This window comes from Oncorhynchus mykiss, chromosome 2 (assembly GCF_057628025.1).
Source record: "Oncorhynchus mykiss isolate SJ-2025 chromosome 2, ASM5762802v1, whole genome shotgun sequence".
NCBI classification, from domain to species: domain Eukaryota; kingdom Metazoa; phylum Chordata; class Actinopteri; order Salmoniformes; family Salmonidae; genus Oncorhynchus; species Oncorhynchus mykiss.
In genome coordinates this window covers 28304950-28332789 of record NC_143023.1, presented here as the reverse complement: position 1 = coordinate 28332789, position 27840 = coordinate 28304950, and the positions used below count along the sequence as shown (strand labels likewise).

Here is a 27840-nt window from a genome sequence, read left to right as displayed (position 1 = left end):
TACATTTAAAAACGTTTATATGTCTCTGAAACCTGTGTTTCATCCGGGGATAACTGTACAGTCAGTCAAAGAAGAGAGAGGATGTACAGTAAGAGAGAATATGAGAGAGTGATAGAGAGAGCTTTCACCAGTGAAAACTACTGTCTGGTTTGTGTACTGTTGAAAATATATGTATTAAAATGCTACAATGTTTACAGTGTAATATAAAAATAAATACGACTGCATATCAATTAAATGTTATTGTTGGGTTTTGATCCCAGAAACATGGCAAACGATGATTGAATGGTAGCCAACCTCTGAGGGTACAATAGCAAAGAAACAAGAGTTCATGCCTCAAAGACAAAGCTGTCATCACACTGAGGGTGTTATTGTGTGTGTGTGTGTGTGTGTGTGTGTCCTCTAAGGTATCAGTGGTTGGCTGTCTTTAGGGTTCCTCTGATCTGCCCCCCTCTCCCAGCCCTGTCGTATGCGGGTGATGGTTCGGTCCACACAGGGGGTTATGAGCAGCAGCTTGAGTAGCAGCACCACAGAGGGAAGCACCAGACACAGCATGTAGCCCGGTGGGGTGTACCACTTGTAGGTGGAGGAACTCAGGAATCTGTTCCAGCCGTACAGGTAGGTGTGCGCCGTACAAAACAGCAGAGTCAGGTGACCCAGCTTGGACTGGTGGGGGAGAAAAGAACACATGAACCACACACACACACACACGTGCCAGGTACGTGCACAGATAGAGGTCTAAGGGAGCTTGAGCACCTGCACTTTTGACCTCCCATTATGAATTACACTTTGTTTACATTTTAGTCTATTGCCAATCAAACTAGCTAATTTCTAATTGTTTTCATTTTGGAAAGTTTCCCCTCCCTAGCCATTTCCGGCTATCAATCAAGTTAAAGTGGCTAGCTATCTTAGCTGGCATGCCTGCTGGCAAGGTTGGTAGACTTGAAAAAAGCAAGCATTACTAAATGTACTGAATAAGACTCACATTCCTTTCAAGCTTTTACCCAAATTTTAGCATAGATGCAGAGAATAATATTTTGTTTATTTAAAAAAAGAACCACCACCCCTGGAATTAAGCATGATGATTATGGCTCTAGATTACAGGAAAAAGCTGCTTCAGGTGTTTGACAAACACAAAATGCTCCAACGTCCGGATGCGGGGCCTAGCCGTCACCCAGCTATCCTCACGCATCTTCTGCCCTTTCAAATGTTTTGGGGTGCATGCCGCCCCTGCGAGCGCACACACACGTGAATTCTCCTGGCCTGTTCTAATATATTCTTCCTAAATTACATTTGATGAATAACTTAACATTTAAATCACTGCTTCAATTTGAGGGAAATTAATGAATTAGAGAATGAGCCGGAGTTTCTCGTGACCCAGTTACATTATGAATGAGTGTGTGTGTTCCCTGTAGTGATGGGAATACAGCTTCATATCCCCAGCACATAACCTCTGGCTTGTCTGCTGAAAATTAGATTACTTTCCTGGAGTTTTATTGCATTCTGGCCTGGATGTTGGCTCTGCACCCCGCATGAATACGCTAATAGGGGAAATACTGAAGGGGGTAAGTGTACAAATTAGGGCTGGGAATTGCCAGGGACCTCATGATACAACATTATCACAATACTTAGGTGCGATACGGTATGTATTACAATTTTCACAATGTTATAACTATTGTGATTCGATACTTAGATTTTATTGCGATTTGATGTTCCAAACATATTGTTCATTATATGTCTGCTGCAGAAAGACAAGAGCGAGCATGAGAAAAATTGTTTTTTATCAGTCATGGAAATAATAAAACATTGTCTCACTATTTCAAAAGAAGATGGAGAACAAACTATAGGATGAAAAATACCAGAGGTACAGCCGACTAGCGCTAGCTAACGCTACCTAGGCAAATCGATACTTGGAGTCAAGGTATCAACATAATATTGTCCAAAATATTGTGATATACAGTGGGGCAAAAAAGTATTTAGTCAGCCACCAATTGTGCAAGTTCTCCCACTTAAAAAGATGAGAGGCCTGTAATTTTCTTCATAGGTACACTTCAACTATGACAGACAAAATGAGAAAAAAAAATCCAGAAAATTACATCGTAGGATTTACAAACAAGCAAGATTTCTGGCTCTCACAGACCTGTAACTTCTTCTTTAAGAGGCTCCTCTGTCCTCCACTCTTTACCTGTATTAATGGCACCTGTTTGAACTTATCAGTATAAAAGACACCTGTCCACAACCTCAAACAGTCACACTCCAAACTCCACTATGGCCAAGACCAAAGAGCTGTCAAAGGACACCAGAAACAAAATTGTAGACCTGCACCAGGCTGGGAAAACTGTATCTGCAATAGGTAAGCAGCTTGGTTTGAAGAAATCAACTGTGGGAGCAATTATTAGGAAATGGAAGACATACAAGACCATTGATAATCTCCCTCGATCTGGGGCTCCACGCAAGATCTCACCCCGTGGGGTCAAAATGATCACAAGAACGGTGAGCAAAAATCCCAGAACCACACGGGGGGATCTAGTGAATGACCAGCAGAGAGCTGAGACCAAAGTAACAAAGCCTACCATCAGTAACACACTACGCCGCCAGGGACTCAAATCCTGCAGTGCCAGACGTGTCCCCCTGCTTAAGCCAGTACATGTCCAGGCCCGTCTGAAGTTTGCTAGAGAGCATTTGGATGATCCAGAAGAAGATTGGGATAATGTCATATGGTCAGATGAAACCAAAATATAACTTTTTGTAAAAACTCAACTCGTCGTGTTTGGAGGACAAAGAATGCTGAGTTGCATCCAAAGAACACCATACGTACTGTGAAGCATGGGGGTGGAAACATCATGCTTTGGGGCTGTTTTTCTGCAAAGGGACCAGGACGACTGATCCGTGTAAAGGAAAGAATGAATGGGGCCATGTATCGTGAGATTTTGAGTGAAATACTCCTTTCATCAGCAAGGGCATTGAAGATGAAACGTGGCTGGGTCTTTCAACATGACAATGATCCTAAACACACCGCCCGGGCAACGAAGGAGTGGCTTCGTAAGAAGCATTTCAAGGTCCTGGAGTGGCCTAGCCAGTCTCCAGACCTCAACCCAATAGAAAATCTTTGGAGGGAGTTGAAAGTCCGTGTTGCCCAGCAACAGCCCCAAAACATCACTGCTCTAGAGGAGATCTGCATGGAGGAATCGGCCAAAATACCAGCAACAGTGTGTGAAAACCTTGTGAAGACTTACAGAAATCGTTTGACCTCTGTCACTGCCAACGAAGGGTATATAACAAAGTATTGAGATAAACTTTTGTTGTTGACCAAATACTTATTTTCTAACATAATTTGCAAATAAATTAATTAAATATCCTACAATGTGATTTTCTGGATTTTTTTTCTCATTTTGTCTGTCATGGTTGAAGTGTACCTGTGATGAAAATTACAGGCCTCTCTCATCGTTTTAAGTGGGAGAACTTGCACAATTGGTGGCTGACTAAATACTTTTTTCCCCCACTGTATGACTACCGATTTTATTCCCCCACTGCTAGTAAAAATGGGCAGAAAATGAGTGCCTCACAAGTGTGTCTGGCCTAAACATTCAGTGTGACCAGTCCTGGTGATCCCACCTGTATGAAGCTGAACTCCCTCCAGCTGAGAGCGTTACTGACGGAGGGAAGAGATGTGATTCCTAACAGAACGTACAGGCCAAATCCCAGAATCCCCAGGGATAAGTAGGAGTCACCACGCCAGGCCGTCGTCGTGTCAAACTCAGTGGTCCTGTTCTCTCTGATCTGAGAGAGAGAGAGGCGTGTTTATAATCAAAACCAGTGCCTGAATATTGCTATATACTGTAGGCGTGTGTCCAATGTACAGATGTAGGATCTTAATATGACCAGTATTGTCCCAGAAAAATAATCCTGCAGCGACAGCATTCAAACATTTACTCCGTTCCCACTTTTCTGCCAATGTAATGTTACTTGATTGGTGGTTAGGCTATTAGCTGGCCAAAATTAGTCTACCTGAAAAATGCAACACTGTTAAGACATGCTCCAGTTTCATGGCGACTAAGAAAATATTTTATAAACCTCCTGCTTTAGGCTAGATGTCTCAATATGTAGTTCATACATTCATATTCTATGAGCAGAATTACTTTCGTACCTCAATTATTAATGAAATACTTGAAAAGTGACCGTTTTCTTGAAGCTGTGCATCGCCATTTTCCCTACATTTCCCCCATATGGGCTAGCCACTTAGCAATTTGAGTTTGAGCAAAAGAGCTTCAGCCCCTCACATTTGAGTGACAGCTAGCAAGAGGCCCGCCCAGCATTAACCAATGAGGTTGCAGGGATTGCCCAACAGCTCAGTGGCCACAGCAGATACAGAGAAAGCAAGGACTTGGTATCACGTAGCACTCGTTTTCACCACTTTTGGCTCGTGAGTGCTGCTTTCAGAACTACTGGCCAAAAGGTATACAAAAGTTCCAGAGAATCTCTTTAAAATAAATTCACACTAATACATGGTTATAAAAATGCTGCAGCACAGGAAAATTCTCAGCGTCAACAGAGTGTTCAAATTAAGGTCTTAAATCTGGACACAATTTTGTCTATCCAATGTTCACTGTTTTGAAAGTGTTTAATTTGGCCTTAAAGCTAGGTAGGTGTTCTTACCACAGAGACAGTGCGTTCAGTGGCCTTGAACCTCACATAGTACCTGGGAAGAAAATCAATACTTTCTTTACTAAAATCCAACGGAAGACACAGTTCACTGTGTGTGTGTGTGTGTGTGTGTGTGTGTGTGTGTGTGTGTGTGTGTGTGTGTGTGTGTGTGTGTGTGTGTGTGTGCGCGTGTGTGTGTGTGTGTGTGTGTTCAACTGACCGTATGGGTATGATCAGTGTATAGAGCACGTGCAGAAAGGCGAACCCCAGTGCCAGAAGACCCAGTTGTTTCCTGCACAGCATCCAGCGGTCCAGCCAATCAGGGAAGCGCCTGATGTTAAACATACATAAACACTAATAATCAACATAAATACAGTACATATATACAAAAGTACACTCATTCAAGGGTTTTTCATTATTACTATTTTCTACATTGTAGAATATAGTGAAGACATCAAAACTATGAAATAACACATATGGATTCATGTCATAACCAAAAAAGTGTTCAATACATTTTCAAATAACCACCCTTTGCCTTGATGACAGCTTTGCACACTTGGCATTTCTCAACCAGCTTCATGAGGTAGTCACCTGGAATGCATTTCAATTAACAGTTGTGCCTTATTCAAAGTTAATTTGTGGAATTTCTTTCCTTCTTAATGCATTTGAGCCAACCAGTTTTTGGTAAAAGACCAAGTCCATATTATGGAAAGAACAGCTCAAATAAGCAAAGACAAACAACAGTCCAGCATTACTTTAAGACATGACGGTCAGTTAATCCAGAAAATGTCAAGAACTTTGAAAGTTTCTTCAAGTGCAGTCGTAAAAACCATCAAGCGCTATGATGAAACTGGCTCTCATGAGGACCACCACAGGAATGGAAGACCCAGAGTTACCTCTGCTGCAGAGGATAAATTCATTAGAGTTACCAGCCTCATAATTGCAGCCCAAATAAATGCTTCAGAGTTCAAATAACAGACACATCTAAACCAACTGTTCAGAGGAGACTGTATGAATCAGGCCTTCATGGTTGAATTGCTGCAAAGAAACGACTGCTAAAGGACACTAATAAGAAGAGACTTGATTGGGCCAAGAAACACGAGCAATGGACAATAGACCAGTGGAACTTTGTTGTTTGGTCTTGAGTCCAAATTAGAGATTTTTGTTTCTAACCGCTGTGTTTTTGTGAGACGCAGTGTGGTTGAACGGATGATCTCTGCATGTGTGTTTCTCACCGTAAAGCATAGAGGAGGAGGTGATATAGTGTGGGGGTGTTTTGCTGGTGACACTGTCTGCGAATTATTTAGAATTCATGGCACACTTAACAAACACGGCTACCACAGCATTCTGCAGCGATACACCATCCCATCTGGTTTGGGTTTAGTGGGACTATCATTTTTTAAATTTAAATTTTCACCTTTATTTAACCAGGTAGGCCAGTTGAGGACAAATTCTCATTTACAACTGCGACCTGGCCAAGATAACACAAAGCAGTGCGACACAAACAACAACACAGAGTTACACATTGAATAAACAAATGTACAGATAGAGAAGAACACAATAGAGAAGAAAAAAAATCTATATACAGTGTGTACAAATGAGGTAAGATTAGGGAGGTAAGGCAATAAATAGGCCATAATGAAGTAATTACAATTTAGCAATTAAACACTGGAGTGATGGATGTGCAGAAGATGAATGTGCAAGTAGAGATACTGGGGTGAAAAGGAGCAGGACAATGACCCAACACACCTCCAGGCTGTGTAAGGGCTATTTTACCAAGAATGAGAGTGATGGAGTCCTGTCTCAGATGACCTGGCCTCCACAATCCCTCGACCACAACCAAATTGAGATAGTTTGGTCTGAGTTGGACCGCAGTGTGAAGGAAAAGGAGCCAACAAGTGCTCAGGCTTTGTGGGAACTCCTTCAAGACTGTTGGAAAAGCATTCTAAGAGAGAATTCCAAGAGTGTGCAAAGCTGTCAACAAGGCAAAGGGTGGCTTTTTGAAAAATCTCAAATATAAAATACATTTTGATTTGTTTAACAGTTTTTTGGTTACTACATTATTCCATATGTGTTATTTCATAGTTTTGATGTCTTCACTGTTATTCTACAATGTAGAAAATAGCAAAAATAAAGAAAAACCCTTCAATGAGTAGGTGTTTTAAAACATTTGGCAGGCAGTGTATGTGGACACCACTTCAAATTAGTGGATTCGGCTATTTCAGACACACCCTTTGCTAACAGGTGTATAAAATCGAGCACACAGCTATGCAATCTATGTAGACAAACATTGACAGTAGAATGGTCTTACTGAAGATCTCAGTGACCTTCAATGTGGCACATCATAGGATGCAACATTTCCAACAAGTCAGTTCATAAAATGTCTGCCTTGCTAGAGCTACCCTGCTCAACTTTAAGTGCTGTTATTGTGAAGTGGAAATGTCTAGGAACAACAATGGCTTCGCCGCGATGTGGTAGACCACACAAGCTCACAGATCGGGACTGCCGAGTGCTGAAACGCATCGTGCGTAAAGCCCGTCTGTCCTCGGTTGCAACACTCACTACAGAGTTCCAAACTGCCTCTGGAAACAACATCAGCAAAATAAGTGTTCGTTTGGAGCTTCATGAAATTGGTTTCAATGGCGAGCAGCCGCACACAAGCCTAAGATCACCATGTGCAAATCCAAGCGTTGGCTGGAGTGGTGTAAAGCTCGCCAACATTGGACTCTGGAGCAGTGGAAACGCATTCTCTGGAAGTCCAACGGACAAATCTGGGTTTGGCGGATGCCAGGAGAATGCTACCTGCCTGACTGCATAGTGCCAACTGCAAAGTTTGATGGAGGAGGAATAATGGTTTGGGGCTGTTTTTCATGGTTCAGTCAAGGCTTAGTTCCAGCGAAGGGAAATCTTAACTCTACAGCATACAATTACATTCTAGATGATTCTGTGCTTCCAATGTTGTGGCAACAGTTTGAGGAAGGCCCTTTGCTGTTTCAGCATGACAATGCCCCAGTGCACAAAGCGAGGTCCATTCAAAAATGGTTTGTCAAGATTGGTGTGGAAGTTCTTGACTGGCCTGCAAAGGGCCCTGGTCTTAACCCCATGGAACACCTTTGGGATAAATGGGAACTCCGACTGCTAGCCAGACCTAATCGCCCAACATCAGTGCCCAACCTCACTAATGCTCTTGTGGCTGAATGGAAGCAAGCCCCTGCAGCAATGTTCCAACATCTAATGGAAATTCTTCCCAGAAGATTGGAGGCTGTTAAAATAGCATAAGGGGGACCAAGTCCATATTAATGCCCATGATTTTGGAATGAGATGTTCGTCAAGCTGGTTTCCACATACTTTTGGTCATGTAGTGTACATACAGTTGAAGTCGGAAGTTTACATACACCTTAGCCAAATACTTTTAAATTCAGTTTTTCACAATTCCTGACATTTAATCCTAGTAAACATTCCCTGTTTTAGGTCAGTTAAGATCACCACTTTATTTTAAGAATGTCAGAATAACAGTAGAGAGAAGGATTTATTTACACTTTATTTTATTTCATCACATTCCCAATGCGTCAGTTTACATATGCTCAATTAGTATTTGGTAGCATTGCCTTTAAATTGTTTAACTTGGGTCAAATGTTTCAGGTAGCCTTCCACAAGCTTCCCACAATAAGTTGGGTGAATTTTGGCCCACTCCTCCTGACAGAGCTGGTGTAACTGAGTCAGGTTTGTAAGGCCTCCTTATTCGCACATGTTTTTTCAGTTCTGCCCACAAATTTTCTATAGGATTGAGGTCAGGGCTTTGTGATGGCCACTCCAATACCTTGACGTTGTTGTCCTTAAGCCATTTTGCCACAACTTTGGAAGTATGCTTGGGGTCATTGTCCATTTGGAAGACCCATTTGCGACCAAGCTTTAACTTCCTGACTGATGTCTTGAGATGTTGCTTCACTATATCCACATCATTTTCCTTCTTCATGATGCCAGCTATTTTGTGAAGTGCACCAGTTTCTCTTGCAGCAAAACCCCCCCACAATATGATGCTGCCACCCCCGTGCTTCACGGTTGGGGTGGTGTTCTTCGGTTTGCAAGCGTCTCCCTTTTTCCTCCAAACATAACGATGGTCATTACGGCCAAACAGTTCTATTTTTGTTTCATCAGACCAGAGGACATTTCTCCAAAAAGTACAATCTTTGTCCCCTTGTGCAGTTGCAAACCATAGTCTGGCTTTTTTTATGGCGGATTTGGAGCAGTGGCTTCTTCCTTGCTGAGTGGCCTTTCAGGCTATATTGATATAGGACTCGTTTTACTGTGGATATAGATACTTTTGTACCTGTTTCCTCCAGCATCTTCACAAGGTAATTTGCTGTTGTTCTGGGATTGATTTGCACTTTTCACACCAAAGTACGCTCATCTCTAGGAGACAGAACGCGTCTTGATCGGTATGACAGCTGCCTGGTCCCATGGTGTTTATACTTGGGTACTATTGTTTGTACAGATGAATGTGGTACCTTCAGGCATTTGGAAATTGCTCCCAAGGGTGAACCAGACTTGTGGAGGTCTACCATTTTTTTCTGAGGTCTTGGCTGATTTCTTTTGATTTTTCCCATGATGTCAAGAAAAGAGGCACTGAGTTTGAAGGTAGGCCTTGAAATACATCCACAGGTACACCTCCAATTGACTCAAATGTTTTCAGTTAGCCTATCAGAAGCTTCTAAAGCCATGACATCATTTTCTGTCATCATTTTTTTACAACTGGGGGGCGATATTTTAATTTTTGGATGAAAAATGTTCCCGTTTTAAACAAGATATTTTGTCACGAAAAGATGCTCGGCTATGCATATAATTGACAGCTTTGGATAGAAAACACTGACGTTTCCAAAACTGCAAAGATATTGTCTGTGAGTGCAACAGAACTGATGCTACAGACGAATCCCAGATAAAAATCCAATCAGGAAGTGCCGCATTTTTTGAAACCGCCTCTTGCCAATGACTCCATATATGGCTGTGAATGAGCTACGAATGAGCTTACGTTTTCTACGTCTTCCCCAAGGTGTCTACAGCATTGTGACGTCTTTTTACACATTTCTGTTGAAGAATAGCCGTAAGGGACCACATTTAGCAAGTGGTCACCTGATGTCTCGCGCAGAAAATCTTGCGTAAAATACTGAGGTAGCCATTTTTCCAAACGCTTCTAATGAGAAACTAATTGCCTCGACGGATATATTATCGAATATATATGTTAAAAACACCTTGAGGATTGATTCTAAACAGCGTTTGCCATGTTTCTGTCTAATTTTGAAAAAAGTTTGGCGTTGTAGTGGTAGCATTTTCGGGTTGATTTCTCAGCCAAGCATGATGAACAAACGGGAGCTATTTCGCCTACAAAAATAATATTTTTGGAAAAAAGGAACATTTGCTATCTAACTGGGAGTCTCCTGAGTGAAAACATCCGAAGTTCTTCAAAGGTAAATTATTTAATTTGATTGCTTTTCTTATTTTTGTGAAAATGTTGCCTGCTGCCAGCAGAGCCTAGCATAGCATTATGCCATGATAAACTTACACAAATGCTTGTGTCTCAATATATTTCATTTGTGATTTTCATTAATAGAAAAGATTTCTAGGCGTATTTATGTCCGGTGCGTTATGCTAATTCGTTTGAGGCTATGATTGCGCTCCCGGATCCGGGATTGCTAGTCACAAGAAGTTTTAAAGGCACAATCATTGCACAATCAAGTATATGTAAACTTCTGACTCACTGGAATTGTGATACAGTGAAATAATCTGTCTGTAAACAATTGTTGGAAAAATTACTTGTCATACACAAAGTAGGTGTCCTAACCGACTTGCCAAAACTATAGATTGTTTACAAGAAATTTGTGGAGTGGTTGAAAAACGAGTTTTAATGACTCCAACCTAAGTGCATGTAAACTTCTGACTTCAACTGTACGTACACAACATTGATTAAACATACATGTATGCAACCACACTCACATACACACAAAGGTCTGACCTGTACTTGGTGCCTCTGTAGAGCTGCAGGAAGGAAGCCAGGACACCAGGCAGGTAACAGAGAGACAGCATGATCAGAGACACGATAGGACACACCTGGGGAGAACGCACACACCTTGAACAGCTGGTAACACACAGAGAAACACAAACACAACCACTCAGAGGGCCTGTGGCCAGTACCTTGTTGGCCAGTGAGACCATGATTCTGAAGGAGATGTCTTTGCTCTGGGTGACGTATGCATAGATGATGTCTCTGATCAGCAGGTAGAAGAAGAAGGCAGCACTGAGGCCAATGGCGATGCGCAGGGGGAGCCTCCACTGGGGGAACAGCTGTAGGGGGAAGTCCTCCAGCTCCCGGGCCACTGAGAGAAATCCCCGGTCCAGGGCACTGAAACCCAGCTTGATGGCTACCGCTATCACCGCCTGCTTGGCCTCCACACTTTCCCCGCAGATATACACCTGACATATATTTATACACATACAGTGGGGTCCTGAAATTGACACCATTGATAAATATGAGCAAAAATGCCTGCATAAAATAAATCATTCAAATACTCAGCTACATTGTGTGCTCCACAAATGTGGAAAATTACATTATTTTATACTAATAAATGCTCAGTGAAAGATATGTTTAACAAGTAATAAAAAAATCTTAGAAAGGTATTGACACCACTGTTTTCAATACCCCACTTTGTGAGGATAACGACACTGAGCCTTTTTCTGAAATATACCCGTTTCAGGAAACTAGTTGTATGTCGTGGGTCACTACTTCACACGAGAACCATTTCAATTTTTTTTTTAGCAAAATGCGTTTTTTGGCAGAAATGCCTTCTGGAACATGTTACCTTTCATGTGCCTTAATAACAAACATGTATGCCATCTGTAAATACTAATACATTTTTAAAATGACCAGTCTAGTTGTTTTAGCCACTGAAAAAGTCAGCAACCTTCCCGCTAGCCATGATTGGCTGTGATAATGATTGGGATGGACTTGTCGAGAGATGAATTCGGATTGGACTGCCATATTGCACGCTTCTGTCTATTTGAGCTGGTTAGTATGTGTAGGTAATCCCATCTTTTAAAAAAAATATATTGCTCAGTAGAACTGCTCAAGTTCCTCTCTAACTTTAATCATCAGCTGTCAGAGCAGGCAATCACTGTACCTGTACACAGCCAATCTGTAAATAGCACACCCAACTACCTCATCCCCATATTGTTTTTCATCTTCTTGCTCTTTTGCACCCCAGTATCTCTGCTTGCACAGCATCGGCACATCTATCACTCCAGTGTTAATGCTAATTTATAATTATTTCACCTCTATGGCCTGTTTATTTCCTTACCTCCCTACTGTTCTAAGGCACAACTTTCATGTGCCTTAATAACAAACTTGTATGCCATCTGTAAATATGAATAGAATTGCCAAGTTGATTTATCTACGGAAAAAAGATGGGAACCTTCCCGCTCGCCATGATTGGCTGAGATAATGGATGGGCTAGACATGCCCATATAATATTCGGATTGGTTGCCATGTAGCACTGTCTATAACATGAGCTGGTCGGTTTGTGTAGGTAATCCTTTCTAAAGCGTTAAAAAAAAAAGATATCACGTAGTACATGTAAAACTGCAAAAGTGTTGTTCACCACTTTCTGGAGGACCAAGTTTTGAAATCAGTGGAATGCCCGGTGGAATTAGATTATGATAGTTAAGGAGATGGAGAAAATTCTGCCGTTTGATTGCAAATATGCTGAGGGAGTCGAAAAGAGAACACGCAGAAGGCTGTTGTATAAGACACCTGTCTCTGGATTACATCTTAAAACTAAGGGCAACCATGGCATATCTAAATATCTAATTTACATATATATTCACGCCCTTGAGTAAGTACTTTCAAAACTTTCTTGGTAAGTCTCTAAGAGCTTTCCACACCTGCATAGTGCAACATTTGAACATTATGCTCTGTGAAATTGGTTGTTGATCATTGCTAGACAACCATTTTCAGGTCTTGCCATACATTTTCAAGCAGATTTAAGTCAAAACTATAACTCAGCCACTCAGGAACATTCACTGTCTTCATGGTGAAAAGCACCAGTGTAGATTAGGTCTTATGTTTTAGGTTATTGTTCTGCTGAAAAGGTGAATTAAACCACCAGTGGCTGGTGGAAAGCAGACTGAACCAGGTTTTCCTGTAGGATTTTTCTTATGCTTAGCTCTATTCCATGAATTATTTATCCTGAAAAACATCCCAGTCCTTAACGATTACAAGCATACTCATAACATGATGAAGCCACCACTATGCTTGAAAAATAGGAAGAGTGGTACTCAGCAATGTGTTGCATTGGATTTGCCCCCAAAATATAACACTTTCTATTCAGGATAAAAAGTTAATTGCTTGCCACATTTTTGCATAATTACTTTAGTGTCTTGATACAAACAGGATGCACGTTTTTGAACATGTTTTATTCTGTACAGGCTTCCTTCTTTTCACTCAACTACAATGTTGTTCATCTATCCTCAATTTTCTCATATCATAGCCATTAAAAGCTGTACAGACGCCTGTATCTTTGTATTGACTGTGTGTATTGACACACCATAAAAGTGTAATGAATAACTTAACCATGATCAAAGGGATATTCAATGTTGGCTTTTTTTTACCCGTCTAACCAATAGGTGCCCTTCTTTACGAGATATTGGAAATCAAATGACATTTTATTTGTCACATGCGCCGAATGCAACAGGTGTAGGCCTTACAGTGAAATACTTACTTACAAGACCTTAACCACCAATGCAGCTTTAAGAAAAATACAACAAAAAAAGTACGAAATAAAAGTAACAAATAATGAAAGAGCAGCAGTAAAATAACAATAGCGAGGCAGGGGGTGCCGGTACACATGGGGTACCGGTACAGAGTCAACTTGCAGACTTGTTTACACGTTGCTGTGCTTTTTGTTGCCAACCTTACTTTGCTACCTGACAACTTTACGGTTTTTACTCTTTAATTACCGTTTATATTTTTGTTTTTTCCCCTTTTTCACTCCGTACGATTTATCTGGACGTGGTTCGTCAGGACCTCCAACAGCCGACGCTAAGTAGTAACATTAACATGATGCCTTCTAATTGCAGTCGCTGTACTCATAATATACAGGAGAACGATCGCCTTACAGCGATGATAGCTGTGCTGCAAGCCCAGCTTCAGACGCAATCGTTAGGCAAGGGTAATTTCAGTGTAGGAAAGGATGAAACAGCGTCTTTGCCACCAGTAAGTACAGATGGTAACGTTAGTATAAATCCCCTCGCACGGTCCCTAGCAGCCAGACAACTTTCTCATGGTTTCTGGAGGGGAATGCTGTAGGAATGCTCAGCCGGTGTCGCTCATTCAGCCGACAGAAACTTTCGGTTTTCCCAGCCATTTTGTGATCCCACTTTTTCCTCATGGTAGTCACTTGCGTTCCATTGCTCACGAAGACAAGAAATAATACTCCGGTTGGATCTTTATTGAAGCTATATGTTAAAAACATCCTAATGATTGATTCTGTACTTAGTTTGAAATGTTTCTTCAACCGGTAATATCACTTTTTGAAGTTTTTGTCCGATATTACGCTCTAACAAAAGAAGGTATTTGGACATAAATAGCGGACATTTTCGAACAAAACAAACATTAATTGTGGACCTGGGATTCCTGGAGTGCTTTCTGATGTAGATCATCAAAAGTAAGGGAATATTTATCATGTAATTTCTTGTTTATGTTGACGCCATCTTTGCGGCTGTGGTGTTTTTAAATTGAGCGTCGTCTCAGATTATTGCATGCATTTCTTTTTCCGTAAAGTTTAAAAAAAATCTGACACAGCGGTTGCATTAAGGAGAGGTATATCTATAATTCCATGTGTATATTATCATCTACATTTATGATGAGTATTTCTGTTGAATGATGTGGCTATGCAAAATCACTTGATGTTTTTGGAACTAGTGAATCTAACGCGCCAATGTAAACTGCGATTTTTTAAAATACAAATATGAACTTTATCAGACAAAACATGCATGCATTGTGTAACATGAAGTCCTATGAGTGTCATCTGATGAAGATAATTCAAGGTTAGTGATTCATTTTATCTTTATTTCTGGTTTTTGTGAAGGCTATATTTTGCTGGAAAATGGCTGTGCTTATTGTGGTTTGGTGGAGACCAACATAATCGTTTGTAGTGCTTTAGCTGAAAAGCCTATTTGAAATCGGACACTTTGGTGGGATTAACAATGAAAATAGATTTAAAATTATATAAAACACATGTATGTTTTAGGAATTGTAATTATGATATTTCTGTGGTTTGAATTTTTGCGCCCTCTATTTTCACTGGTAGTTGTCATATCGATCCCGGTATCGGGATTGCAGCCATAACAGGTTTTAAGCAGCGAGTCGGAGTCTGAGCCTTCTCTTGTCTCTACTCCTCCCATTACAGGGTCTGAGATGCCGAAGCTTCCCACCATTAGCTCTGACAAATTGAAAACCCTAGTCATTGGCGACTCCATTACCTGCAGTATTAGACTTAAAACAAATTATCCAGCGATCATACACGGTTTACCAGGGGGCAGGGCTACCGACGTTAAGGCTAATCTGAAGATGGTGCTGGCTAAAGCTAAAACTGGCGAGTGTAGAGAGTATAGAGATATTGTTATCTACATCGGCACTAACGATGTTAGGATGAAACAGTCAGAGGTCACCAAGCGCAACATAGCTTCAGCGTGTAAATCAGCTAGAAAGATGTGTCGGCATCGAGTAATTGTTTCTGGCCCCCTCCCAGTTAGGGGGAGTGATGAGCTCTACAGCAGTCTCACAACTCAATCGCTGGTTGAAAACTGTTTTCTGCCCCTCCCAAAAGATAGAATTTGTAGATAATTGACCCTCTTTCTGGGACTCACCCACAAACAGGACCAAGCCTGGCCTGCTGAGGAGTGACAGACTCCATCCTAGCTGGAGGGGCGCTCTCATCTTATCTACCAACATAGACAGGGCTCTAACTCCTCTAGCGCCACAATGAAATAGGGTGCAGGCCAGGCAGCAGGCTGTTAGCCAGCCTAGCCTGCCAGCTTAGTGGAGTCTGCCACTAGCACAGTCAGTGTAGTCAGCTCAGCTATCCCCATTGAGACCGTGTCTGTGCCTCGACCTGGGTTGGGCACAACTAAACATGGCGGTGTTTGCCTTAGCAATCTTACTAGGATAAAGACCTCCTCCATTCCTGTCATTATTGAAAGAGATTGTGATACCTCACATCTCAAAATAGGGCTACTTAATGTTAGATCCCTTACTTCAAAGGCAATTATAGTCAATGAACTAATCACTGATCATAATCTTGATGTGATTGGTCTGACTGAAACATGATGAATTTACTGTGTTAAATGAGGCCTCACCTCCTGGTTACACTAGTAACATATCCCCGTGCATCCCGCAAAGGCGGAGGTGTTGCTAACATTTACGATAGCAAATTTCAATTTACAAAAAAAAAAAACGTTTTCATCTTGAGCTTCTAGTCATGAAATCTATGCAGCCTACTCAATCACTTTTTATAGCTACTGTTTACAGCCTCCTGTGCCGTATACAGCGTTCCTCATTGAGTTCCCTGAATTCCTATCGGACCTTGTAGTCATAGCAGATAATATTCACATTTTTGTTGACTTTAATATTCACATGGAAAAGTCCACAGACCCACTCCAAAAGGCTTTCGGAGTTTTGTCCCATGGAATAAATGTTGTGGATCTTAATGTTTTTCCTCATAATCCTGGACTATCGGACCACCATTTTATTACATTTGCAATTGCAACAAATAATCTGCTCAGACCCCAACCAAGGAGCATCAAAAGTTGTGCTATAAATTCACAGACAACAAATCATCCTATTTTTCCAACGTAATTGAGAAAATAAGAACAATCCGAAATTTATTTTTGATACTGTCGCAAAGCTAACTAAAAAGCAGCATTCCCCAAGTGAGGATGGCTTTCACTTCAGCAGTAATAAATTCATTAACTTCTTTGAGGAAAATATCATGATTATTAGAAAGCAAATTACAGACTCCTCTTTAAATCTGCGTATTCCTTCAAATATCAGTTGTCCCGAGTCTGCACAACTCTGCCAGGACCTAGATCAAGGGAGACACTCAAGTGTTTTAGTATTATTTCTCTTGACACAATGATGAAAATAATCATGGTCTCTAAACCGTCAAGCTGCATACTGGACCCTATTCCAACTAAACTACTGAAAGAACTGCTTCCTGTGCTTGGCCCTCCTATGTTGAACATAATAAAACTACTCTCTATCCACCAGATGTGTACCAAACTCACTAAAAGTGACAGTAATAAAGCCTCTCTTGAAAAAGCCAAACCTTGACCGAGAAAATATAAAAAACTATCGGCCTATATCAAATCTTCCATTCCTCTCAAACATTTTAGAAAAGGCTGTTGCGCTACAACTCACTGCCTTCCTGAAGACAAACAATGTATAAGAAATGCTTCAGTCTGGTTTTAGACTCCCTCATAGGAACATTGCAGAAATCAGAAACTTTCTGTCCAACAATGATGCAGAAAAATTAATCCATGCTTTTGTTACTTCTAGGTTAGACTACTGCAATTCTCTACTTTCCGGCTTCCCGGATAAAGCACTAAATAACCTTCAGTGAGCACTAAATACGCTGCTAGAATCCTGACTAGAACCACATTTTTTTTATCATTTTAATCCAGTGCTAGCCTCTCTACACTGGCTTCCTGTCAAGGCAAGGGCTGATTTCAAGGTTTTACTGCTAACCTACAAAGCATTACATGGGCTTGGTCCTACCTATCTCTCTGATTTGGTCCTGCCGTACATACCTATGGGACTATGGTGGTCTGCTTGAAACATGTTGGTATTACAGACTCAGACAGGGAGAGGTTGAAAATGTCAGTGAAGACACTTGCCAGTTGGTCAGCGCATGCTCGGAGTATACATCCTGGTATTCCGTCAGGCCCTGCGACCTTGTGAATGTTGATGTGTTTAAAGGTCTTACTCACATCGTGGTCCCAGTCGTCTGGAACAGCTGATGCCCTCGTGCATATTTCAATGTTACTTGCCTCGAAGCGAGTGTAGAAGTAATTTAGCTCGTTTGGTAGGCTTGTGTCACTGGGCAGCTCTCGGCTGTGATTCCCTTTGTAGTCTGTGATAGTTTGCAAGCCCTGCCATGTCCGACGATTGTCAGAGCCGGTGTAGTACAATTCAATCTTAGTCCTGTATTGGCACTTTGCCTGTTTAATGGTTTGTCAGAGAGCATAGCAGAATTTCTTATAATTTCTTATATTCCGCTCCTTGAAAGCGTAAGCTCTACCTGTTAGCTCAGTGCGGATGTTGCCTGTAATCCATGGCTTCTGGTTGGGATATGTACGTACAGTCACTCTGAGATGATGTCATCACTGCACCAGTGACTGATGTGGTGTACTCCTCAATGTCATTGGAAGAATCCCAGAACATATTCCAGTCTGTGCTAGCAAAACAGTCCTTTAGCTTAGCATCTGCTTCATCTGACTACTTTTTTATTGATCGAGTCAACTAGTGCTCCCTGCTTTAATATTTGATTGTAAGCAGGAATCAGTAGGATATAATTGAGGTCAGATTTGCCAAATGGAGGGTGAGGGAGAGCTTTGTACGTGCCCCTGTGTGTGGAGTAAAGGTGGTGTACAGTTTTTTCCCCTCTGGTTGCACATTTAACATGCTGATAGAAATGAGGTAAAACTGATTTGTTTCCCTGCATTAAAGTCCCCAGCCACTAGGAGTGCTGCCTCTGGATGAGCTTTTTCAAGTTTGCTTATGGCGGTTTAAAGCTCATTGAGTGCGGTCTTAGTGTCAGCATCAGTCTGTGGTGGTAAATAGACAGCTACAAAAAATACAGATAAACTCTTTAGGTAGATAGTGTGGTCTACAGCTTATCATGAGATTTTTATTTTACTAGGCAAGTCAGTTAAGAGCAAATTCTTATTTTCAATGACGGCTTAGGAACAGTGGGTTAACTGCCTTGTTCAGGGGCAGAACGACACATTTTTACCTTGTCAGCTCAGGGATTTGATATTGCAACCTTTAAGTTACTAGTCCAATGCTCTAACCACTACCTGCTCTACCTCAGGTAAGCAAAACCTCAAGACTTCCTTAGATATCGTGCATCAGCTGTTTACAAATATACATAGGCCGCCACCCCTTGTCGTACCAGAGGCTGCTGTTCTATCCTGCCGATACAGTGTAGAACTTTGACATTATGGGGTATTGTGTGTAGGCCAGTTAGACTAAATGTAATCCATTTTAAATTCAGTCTGTGACTCAACAAAATGTGGAAAAAGTAAAGGGGTATGAATACTTTCTGAAGGCGCTGTATATAAACTATTTATACAAAAGCATGTGGACACCCATTCAAATTAGTGAATTCGGCTAATTCAGCCACACCCATTGCTGACAGGCGTATAAAATCAGCACACAGCCATGCATTCGCCATAGACAATCATTGACAGTAGAATGGTCTTACTGAAGAGCTCAGTGACTTTCAAAGTGGGACTGTCATAGGACGCCATCTTTCCAACAAGTCAGTTCATCAAATTTCTGCCCAGCTAGAGCTGCCCCGGTCAACAGTAAGTGCTGTTATTGTGAAGTGGAAATGTCTAGGAGTTACAACAACTCAGCCGCGACGTGGTAGGCCACACAAGCTCACAGAACGGGACGGCTGAGTGCTGAAGTGCGTAGCGTGTAAAAAAATGTATCTATCCTCAGTTGCAACACTCACAACGGAGTTCCAAACTGCCTCTGGAGGCACCACACTGCTTATTGAAGCAACATCAGCACAATAACTTTTCGTCGGAAGCTTTATGAAATGGGCTTCCATGGCAGAGCAGCCGCACACAAACCTAAGATCACCATGCTCAATGCCAACTATCGGCTGGAGTGGTGTAATGCTTTCCACCATTGGACTCTGGAGCAGTGGAAACACGTTCTCTGGAGTGATGAATCCCACTTCACCATCTGGCAGTCCAACTGATGAATCTGGGTTTCGCGGATGCCAGGAGAACGCTACCTGCCCCAATGCATAGTGCCAACTGCAAAGTTTGGTGGAGGAGGAATAATGGTCTGGGGCTGTTTTTCGGGGTAGGCCCCTTAGTTCTAGTGAAGGGAACTCTTAATGCTCTTGCATACAATGACATTCTAGATGATTTTGTTCTTCCAACTTTGTGGCCCTTTCCTATTTCAACATGACAATGCCCCTGTGCACAAAGCGAGCTCCATACAGAAACGTTTTGTCTATATTGATGTGGAAGACATTGACTGGCCTGCACAGAGCTCTGACCTCAACCCCATTGAACACCTTTAGGGTGAATTGAAACACTGACAGCGAGCCAGGCCTAATCGGCCAACATCAGTGCCTGACCTCACTAATGCTTGTGGCTAAATGGAAGTCCCCGCAACAATGTTCCATCATAGTAGAAAGCCTTCCCAGAAGAGTGGAGGCTGTCATAGCAGAAAATTGGTGACCAACTCCATGCCTACATCATTTTGAATGAGATGTTCGACTAGCAGGTGTCCACATTGTCATGACGTTGCCCTGTTGGTGAGGTTTATGACCCCTCATAAATACCTTTCCCCCCCTTTTCTCTCCACTCTACACAATGGACTCTTGGCAAGCCCTGTGTTACCACAGAGAAAGTATGGTACCATCAAAAGGTTGGGGAATGAAACAATATTTCCCTTTCTCAACCAGTTGAAAGTGTCCTTTGGTACTTAAAGAATATGATGTCAGATCAGTTGTTGTCTGATGATAGGATGACATAAATTGTATCTTGGAAAGTCTACACATTCTAGCTATCAGATTCAGATGGAATTGTTGTGCAATTTTAATGTTTAAATATGAAACCATTGGTGAGAACATGGGATTTTAGCTTCTAAATGAGAGAATTGTTTTCATAAGTAAATTTATGCTCACACAGTGGCCACGCCCAAGTGAACAGACGTTGGTTGAGAACTATGAAACATGCCCTTCTCTCCCCCAGTATAAAAGCCCGTTGACGGAAGTCAACCTCCGTTCCCGATGACGTGAGGACTGTTGTCCGTATGTTTAAAACTGGCTAATTTCAACTACAACCTAACGAAATTAACATTTAGTTCCATAAATGTTAGGACTACTGTCCTATTGTTTAAAAGGGTGCATTTCAATGCGGAGGTGACAATCACCACACTGGAATGGTGAATTTCGACTAGACCAGCCAGAATACAGCACAAGCTGATTATGGCAACTTGGTGTGAACTTTGAACGATTATTAACTAAAGAAGTGATACATCTTAGACGTCGGTTTATCAGCTGCAGCTGTAAACGTACGTGGCCTAGGAAAGGAAAGACTCTCAAGAATCTCCAAAGAATGACAGGGTACTTTAACGTATTCCGCTCTACAACACTACGACCAGAAAGATTCTTCAAAAGGACAATGACGATCTCTGCTGGCTAAACCAGTCTTCTGTCTTCGACCCATCTATCGAAGCGCAGCTCGGACTAAATACATATCTTGCATTTTTATTAGATTCTGTATTTCGGTAGCATAGCTTCTCAAGGTTTGAAAGAGACCCAATCCCTTTGTCCCTTAGTCTTTCCGCTCTTTCATTCAAACCCAACCCCCTTCCTTTGTGTAACCAGCCGTCATATTGAGTCAGCCCACTAGGGGCTTTCATGACTTGATTTGTAATCGATGTATGATCTATCCTGAGTATGTGTATATATATATATATATATATATATATACACATAAATGTGTAATTCTGTGTGATTATTTTGGTATTTAGTGTATATATATATATACACATAAATGTGTAATTCTGTGTGATTATTTTGGTATTTAGTGTCATGACGTTGGCATCTTTGGGTATAGCATCCCCCTCTCCCTGCCTCCTTCAACTAGGCTGCTGTGGTCAGAGGTCGTAAATTCCTGAGAAGACCCTGCCACATGGCCACATAGTAGAGAGAGAGTAAACTTTCACAGAAGGATAAAGGAAATCCTTCCACCTCACAGAACTTGAGTTACGAACCAATTTCATGTTCCGGAGAATGTATAAAAGATCGGTGAAGAATCCAGCTACGAACTGGTCTGTTTGTCACAACTTGGGAAAGCTCATGGGAGACGGTGTGGCCACATTACCATAACGCTGTTTATATAATAGCCTCATATGAGGTTTACATCTAAGTGTTGTATAAGATGAATGAGTGAGTATGATACTGTTTGTATAATTGTGTCATGATTTTGGACTGTTTAATGAAGAAAAATACAATTCCCTTTTGATTTGAACTAAATCAGAGGAGTTAAAACCAGTTAAAACCAGTTAGGGTCGGACATCCTGGGACAGCCTTTTCTGCCATTCCCAATAAAAAACCCACTCGGGTTTTCGATCAGCAGACCAAGCTTACCTCAATTACGAGAGACCATGTTTTTCTCCATTAGGAGGACAAAGGTTGTAGACCATAGCTGAATCTTTTAACCATACCACGTGGTTAAACTCTTAGACCATCGATACCAACAGAATAAGAACAAGTCTTTGATGCTAATTATTAGTCTGCAGCTAGGAATTCGGTATCATTGAACGCGAAGAACGACAACCGCCGAAACATCCATTCTATAACTAATGTCACTTTGAACTATCCCCTCTAACCAAGACAGAGAGAGAGGGAGAGAGACGGACAATTCTACAAAAGACAAACTTTTCACCAGCGATCAAGATGACACACTGAGCGTAAATATATATATTGATTGCAATTGTTCCCGAATGAGTGAGCGTTCATGTGTAAAGGATTAGCATTTCAATTGTTGTAATTATCACTCTGTAGTGACTTCTTAGTCAACCCCCACTTCCCCTTTTGTCTAACAAGCCGCCATGCCGGTTTAGCCCACTATAGCACATTCTCCAATCATTACATTTACCTTGTTTGTTTGTTTATGCATTTCTGTGAATTACTTAGTTAGTAATAAATAAATGATTTAAGACAATTGATGTATGGATGACTCATAGTGAAGACTGGGTTCGTGCAGATAACCAACAATTTACGATGTTTGGAATGAGACTAACGTGAGGTAAAGTAAATCATTAATTAATTCAAAGACTAATTGATCAGATAAAATATCTGAAAAGTTATTTTAGGAAATGATAACTTTTTAATCTGAATATTTTTCCTTGGTGCCCCGACTTCCTAGTTAATTAGTTACGTGATTAAGCAGTTGATCGTGTAGTAACTAATTGCAGAGAATCTTTGATAAAAACTATCAGTCTTCAGTTAGTGATAGTAAAGACACGACATTAGTAAATAAATAATAATAAAAAATAAGCCAATTTGTGTATTGCTGAACTTATTAGCTAGGGTTTGTGCAGATAACCAAGTACTTACGACAATCAGAAGGAGACGGATCGAGGTGATGATGAATAATTGACTGCTATTGATATAAAAGATCTTCAGATTTTTAAGAGAGTGGATTCGGGAGATAACTGCTCTATATAATGAATGCTTCTGTTGTACCCCAGGATATTAATGGTTTAATTGTTGCATGGTTTAATTCAATCACGTAATCAATTAAACATTAGGTAATCAATGTAATAAAATAGCATGTCATATAATTTAATCAGAGTCAGAGACATGACAACATACTACCACATACTTTTGGTCATGTAGTGTATATAGAGTTGAATCTAGTAGCCAATTGGTTTCATGGGCATGGTTTAAACCTCGGTGTGTACCTGTCTGTTGGCATCTGAAGGTCCATTCTGCAGACTCCAGGCAGACAAGGTGTTGAAGCCTTTAACCACCTCAGCTCCAGGAACCAGACTGTTCAGGTACATATAACCACATTTACATTATATCAACATACACATTATATACATACACATTATACACAACATACACAAAAACATTCCTCATTAACAAAAAAACATACACATAATAACAACCTATACTGTATAGCTCTCACCTTTGCAGGTACTCTGCGTTGGCCTCTGGGTACTGATTCTTCCTCAGGTTGTTACTGAGGTCCACCAACACCTGCAATCCAACATGGCATCATATACACTGGTTCATACTTTATATTTGCCAAAATCACTGGAATATATATACATACTATTGGCTGAATGCAATGGTACGTACAATATTTTTGCTAAATACACAAGCATTTCGCTACACTCGCAATAACATCTGCTAACCATGTGTATGTGACCATTAAAATTTGATTTGAAATACACTGGAACATAGAATATATTGGCTAAATACACTGGGACATACATTATATTCGGCAACTTTACAGTTGCATGCTGACAAAACAGATATTCATACATATAGCAGAAGTAATAAAACATATATGCTACCTTTCCCTTCAGCTGATTGGCCAGTGGTACCAGGAAGTCGTAGTGTTCTCTCTGGACAGCGATGAAGATCAGATGGGCTGACTGAGCAGCTGCAGCATGACCCAGGACCTGCATATACATCATCAACATATTGATACACACTTAAACACAAATACAGTATATTGACATATACTCCCTCAAACATAAAGAAATATATTGAAATACATTTTCAACAAAGTAAAAACCCATATCCACATTTAACATATCACCACATAAATCCAGATCTACTTTATTTTGTACCTGTGCTCCGTGGGGTAGGAGGCTGCTGCGGCTGTGGGGGCGTCGGCTGCCGAACACCACACCGTACCCCGCCTGCAGCAGACGCAGGCCCAGAGAGCGCCCCAGGTCCCCCGTCCCAAACACACACACCCTCTCACTCTCAGGTGGGGCAGGGACAGCCTCCATCATCGGAGACAGGGACACACACTCACTCTTCTCCTCACTCCTCTCCTGACCCGTCATGCCTGAACAGAGACAGGCAAAGACCTCCTTGAGTCGTAGATAGAATCAACAGAAAGGGTCAAAAAGACCAAAGAGTTTAAAATACCTTCCTGAAGTTTCAATCACAGAAAAAGTATATTCACATAAATGGAGCTCGCAGGATGAACGTCCCTTTCACTTCGCTAAGTTCTTCAGCAGACACCTCTAGACACGACTGACTGAGTCTCTATTTGTGTCTGGGCGTGCTCCTGGAGGGAGGAGGAAAGGGAGTAGTCTCTCTGCCAAGGTGGAAATTCCGTTGGAGGGGTTTTGCTTGTTTGTGTGTGTGTGTGTGTGTGGGCAGGAAAGCCCATGGCACTAACTCTGTGTTGTCTCTGAGGACAGGCCAGTGGTTTCTGGGAAGCAGGGATGTTACATAATAGTGGAATTCCAGACCTGGAAAGATGCCAGATCACTGTGGTCGTTCTGGGTTCACACAAGCACAGGTCCACAGTTCATGACAATAACACAACAGCTGATGCACTTTGGTTTGTTGTAATACTACCTTACCCCAGATGGCTTTTGTTCAAAGATGTGACAACATTCCATTGTGTGCAACAATAAGCTTGTAACTCCAAAAATCACAGAATGTGAAATACCAGAAGAACTGTGTTACATCACCATGAACAGTGTTTCCCAAATACAGCAGTTGGTGACCTTGAGCTCAAATGTTTCTTTAAACACTGGTTTCATCACAGCAAGAGCAATCTAAATGCTTGAGGTGGATCAGAGCACAGAATAATTAGTGAACCCAAGCTTTAGACTGGGCTTAGTTTACAGTAAACCAGTAGCGGTAAAATCACTGGGGAAGCCAAGCCAGTAAAAAATGGCCATATTACAACCGTTGTTTTCTCTATAACCTGTTAGTTCATATGCCTTGGGACCTTGATATATAGGCCTAAGTCTGAGACAATATGAAGACACAGTGGCAGAATAAATTCAACCACACATTTTTTTCATCACAAAGCCGGAGAGCGAGCTCTGTTCGGTGAAGTCCACAAAGCATATTGCATGTAACAACAGTTACGTGACCTAGAGTATGGTCAAGCAAGTTAATGTTTCTGACATTTTCAGACGATTAAACAATCATGGATTTAGAACCACAGAGTTAACGCAAAGAAAACAGGAGCTGCCTCCACTATTCCAGCACCATTTCAACTTCAACATCATCTAATCACCTATGCTTAGTCTAATACAGTGACAACTAAAAGATACCAAAAACAATTTAGTACAATCAATGTAAGCTAAATATGATGTGGCTGTCAATGGTTCTGATTTGTGTGTGTGTGTGTGTGTGTGTGTGTGTGTGTGTGTGTGTGTGTGTGTGTATAGTGCATGAATGAATCCTGATCTACAAAATTAGATATCAGTGCATATCTTCAGGACGGTATTAAGTTGTAACAACATCAGTAACATTGTGAAACACACTGGCTTACATCTTGCCTTTGCACTAATGTTTAATTTCACGCCTTAGAGCAGCTCTTACATCCGTAGCAAGGTTATATTTATCCTAGCATGATAGAACCACTGACAGCTAATTCACGCAACCGACACCGTTTAGTTACATTGTCAGTTTCTTATGGTATACTATCGTGATATGGCCTTTTCAATTTACACAATTATGGAAAGTTACCAGATAGCATAATAGACACTTGATTATTATTTGTTTGAGTGATAATGGTTGTCCAAGGCCTTCCAGTTGAGCATGTCGCCGGTGGTCAAGTTCATCTGGTTGATGCACCTCTGGATCTCACAGGGAGACAACACGTAGTCCCAAATGTGGACATTTGTCAGCAGACCAACACATGACTAATGCTGGTTGGAACGCCCGCTGAACGAATCCTGATCCTGAAACAGGAAACAACAACATGTTGTGTTCTGTAATGGAATGCTTTCTTGTTCTTTTCAATGTTGGACGCTTTATATACAAGCAGAAAAGACTATGTGCATTTTTCAGCTTACATTTCATTCGGAAAATAAACAGGTGCTAATTGTGCACTGTAGCAAAAGTTTAAATAGTAGTGAGCAAAACCAAAGCCGCTAAACATGTCAAAACAGAATAAGTTTTACTCTCTACTATTTACTGTCATATTTCATTGCAGTTATCACAGTGACTATCTTACTTTGAGTTACAGCACAGCATGTTGTAATCACTTCAAGTACTAGTAGGAATTTCTCCATCTGGAAAGAATTAAAAAACGTATTTTGTCTTAATTAATGAACTTTTTTAATGCATATGAAAAACATCTGCCCTTTATGCTACTGAGCAGAACGGTAGTATACAATTTATCATAGCTGTGATGAAAAACGTTTGCCGTGTATGCTAAAAAGCAGACCATTTTAGTTAGATTCAAGGTGCTGTTATTAGCATTGCAACAGGTTTCAAATAAATTTGTGAAAACACATGATCTTACCTCGTGGGTTGTCAGAGTGCCTTGTTGGTGTGTGTGAGGGAGAGAGCTGAATACGTATCTTCTACTAGTTTCCTCATTCATTTATATCATCAGCGGTTACAGCGCCTTGCAAAAGTATTCATCCCCCTTGATGTTTTTCCTATTTTGTTGCATTACAACCTGTAATTTAAATGGATTTTAATTTGGATTTCATGTAATAGACATACACAAAATAGTCCAAATTGGTGAAGTGAAATTAAAAAAATAACTTGTTTCAATAAATTATAAAAAAATAAAAAACAGAAAAGTGGTTTGTGCATATGTATTCATCCCCTTTGCTATGAAGCACCTAAATAAGATCTGGTGCAACCAATTACCTTCAGAAGTCACATAATTAGTTAAATAAAGTCCACCTGTGTGCAATCTAAGTGTCACATGATCTGAGTATATATACACCTGTTCTGAAAAGCCCCAGAGTCTGCAACATCACTAAGCAAGGGGCACCACCAAGCAAGCAGCACCATGAAGACCAATGAGCTCTCCAAACAGGCCAGGGACAAAGTTGTGGAGAAGTACAGATCAGGGTTGGGTTATTAAAAAAAATATCCGAAACTTTGAACATCCCACAGAGCAAACCTGCCAAGAGAGGGCCGTCCACCAAAACTCACAGACCAGGCAAGGAGGGCATTAATCAGAGAGGCAACAAAGAGACCAAAGATAACCCTAAAGGAGCTGCAAAGCTCCACAGTGGAGATTGGACTATCTGTCCATGAGACCACTTTAAGCCGTACACTCCACAGAGCTGGGCTTTATGGAAGAGTGGCCAGGAAAAAAGTCATTGTTTCTTGTGACTAGCAATCCCGGATCCGGGAGCGTAATCATAGCCTCAAACGAATTAGC

At 41.1% G+C, this 27840-nt stretch overlaps 1 protein-coding gene across 6 annotated transcripts; it reads right to left on the bottom strand.

The window, feature by feature from the left end:
- Positions 1-27122, bottom strand: LOC100136336 (metalloreductase STEAP4). Of its 6 annotated transcripts, none has more exons than XM_021557405.3 (13): positions 26962-27122; positions 26671-26728; positions 24615-26395; positions 24308-24531; positions 24029-24136; positions 23638-23708; positions 23408-23495; positions 10831-11109; positions 10652-10746; positions 4862-4972; positions 4654-4696; positions 3613-3777; positions 1-663 (listed from the first exon to the last, which is right to left on the bottom strand). In XM_021557405.3, the coding sequence occupies exons 4-13, from the start codon at positions 24527-24529 to the stop codon at positions 400-402; spliced, it is 1446 nt and encodes a 481-aa protein (XP_021413080.1). In that variant the 5' UTR covers positions 24530-24531; positions 24615-26395; positions 26671-26728; positions 26962-27122; the 3' UTR covers positions 1-399. The 6 variants fall into 6 exon arrangements, with proteins under 6 accessions (XP_021413080.1, XP_090051685.1, XP_021413091.1 ...); XM_090195559.1 differs by having other exon boundaries at positions 10831-11141; positions 24652-26395; XM_021557416.3 differs by having other exon boundaries at positions 24652-26395.
- Between the last annotated feature and the right edge of the window lie 718 nt (positions 27123-27840).

Excerpts from the sequence above, each read along its gene's own strand:
- LOC100136336 (XM_036944551.2), bottom strand. The coding sequence starts at position 24,529 with ATGACGGGTCAGGAGAGGAGTGAGGAGAAGAGTGAGTGTGTGTCCCTG. Across the intron at positions 24,137-24,307 it reads TCCTACCCCACGGAGCACAG|GTCCTGGGTCATGCTGCAGC; the intron begins GTACAAAATAAA and ends ATGTATATGCAG. Across the intron at positions 664-3,612 it reads GGGAGTTCAGCTTCATACAG|TCCAAGCTGGGTCACCTGAC; the intron begins GTGGGATCACCA and ends CTCCCCCACCAG.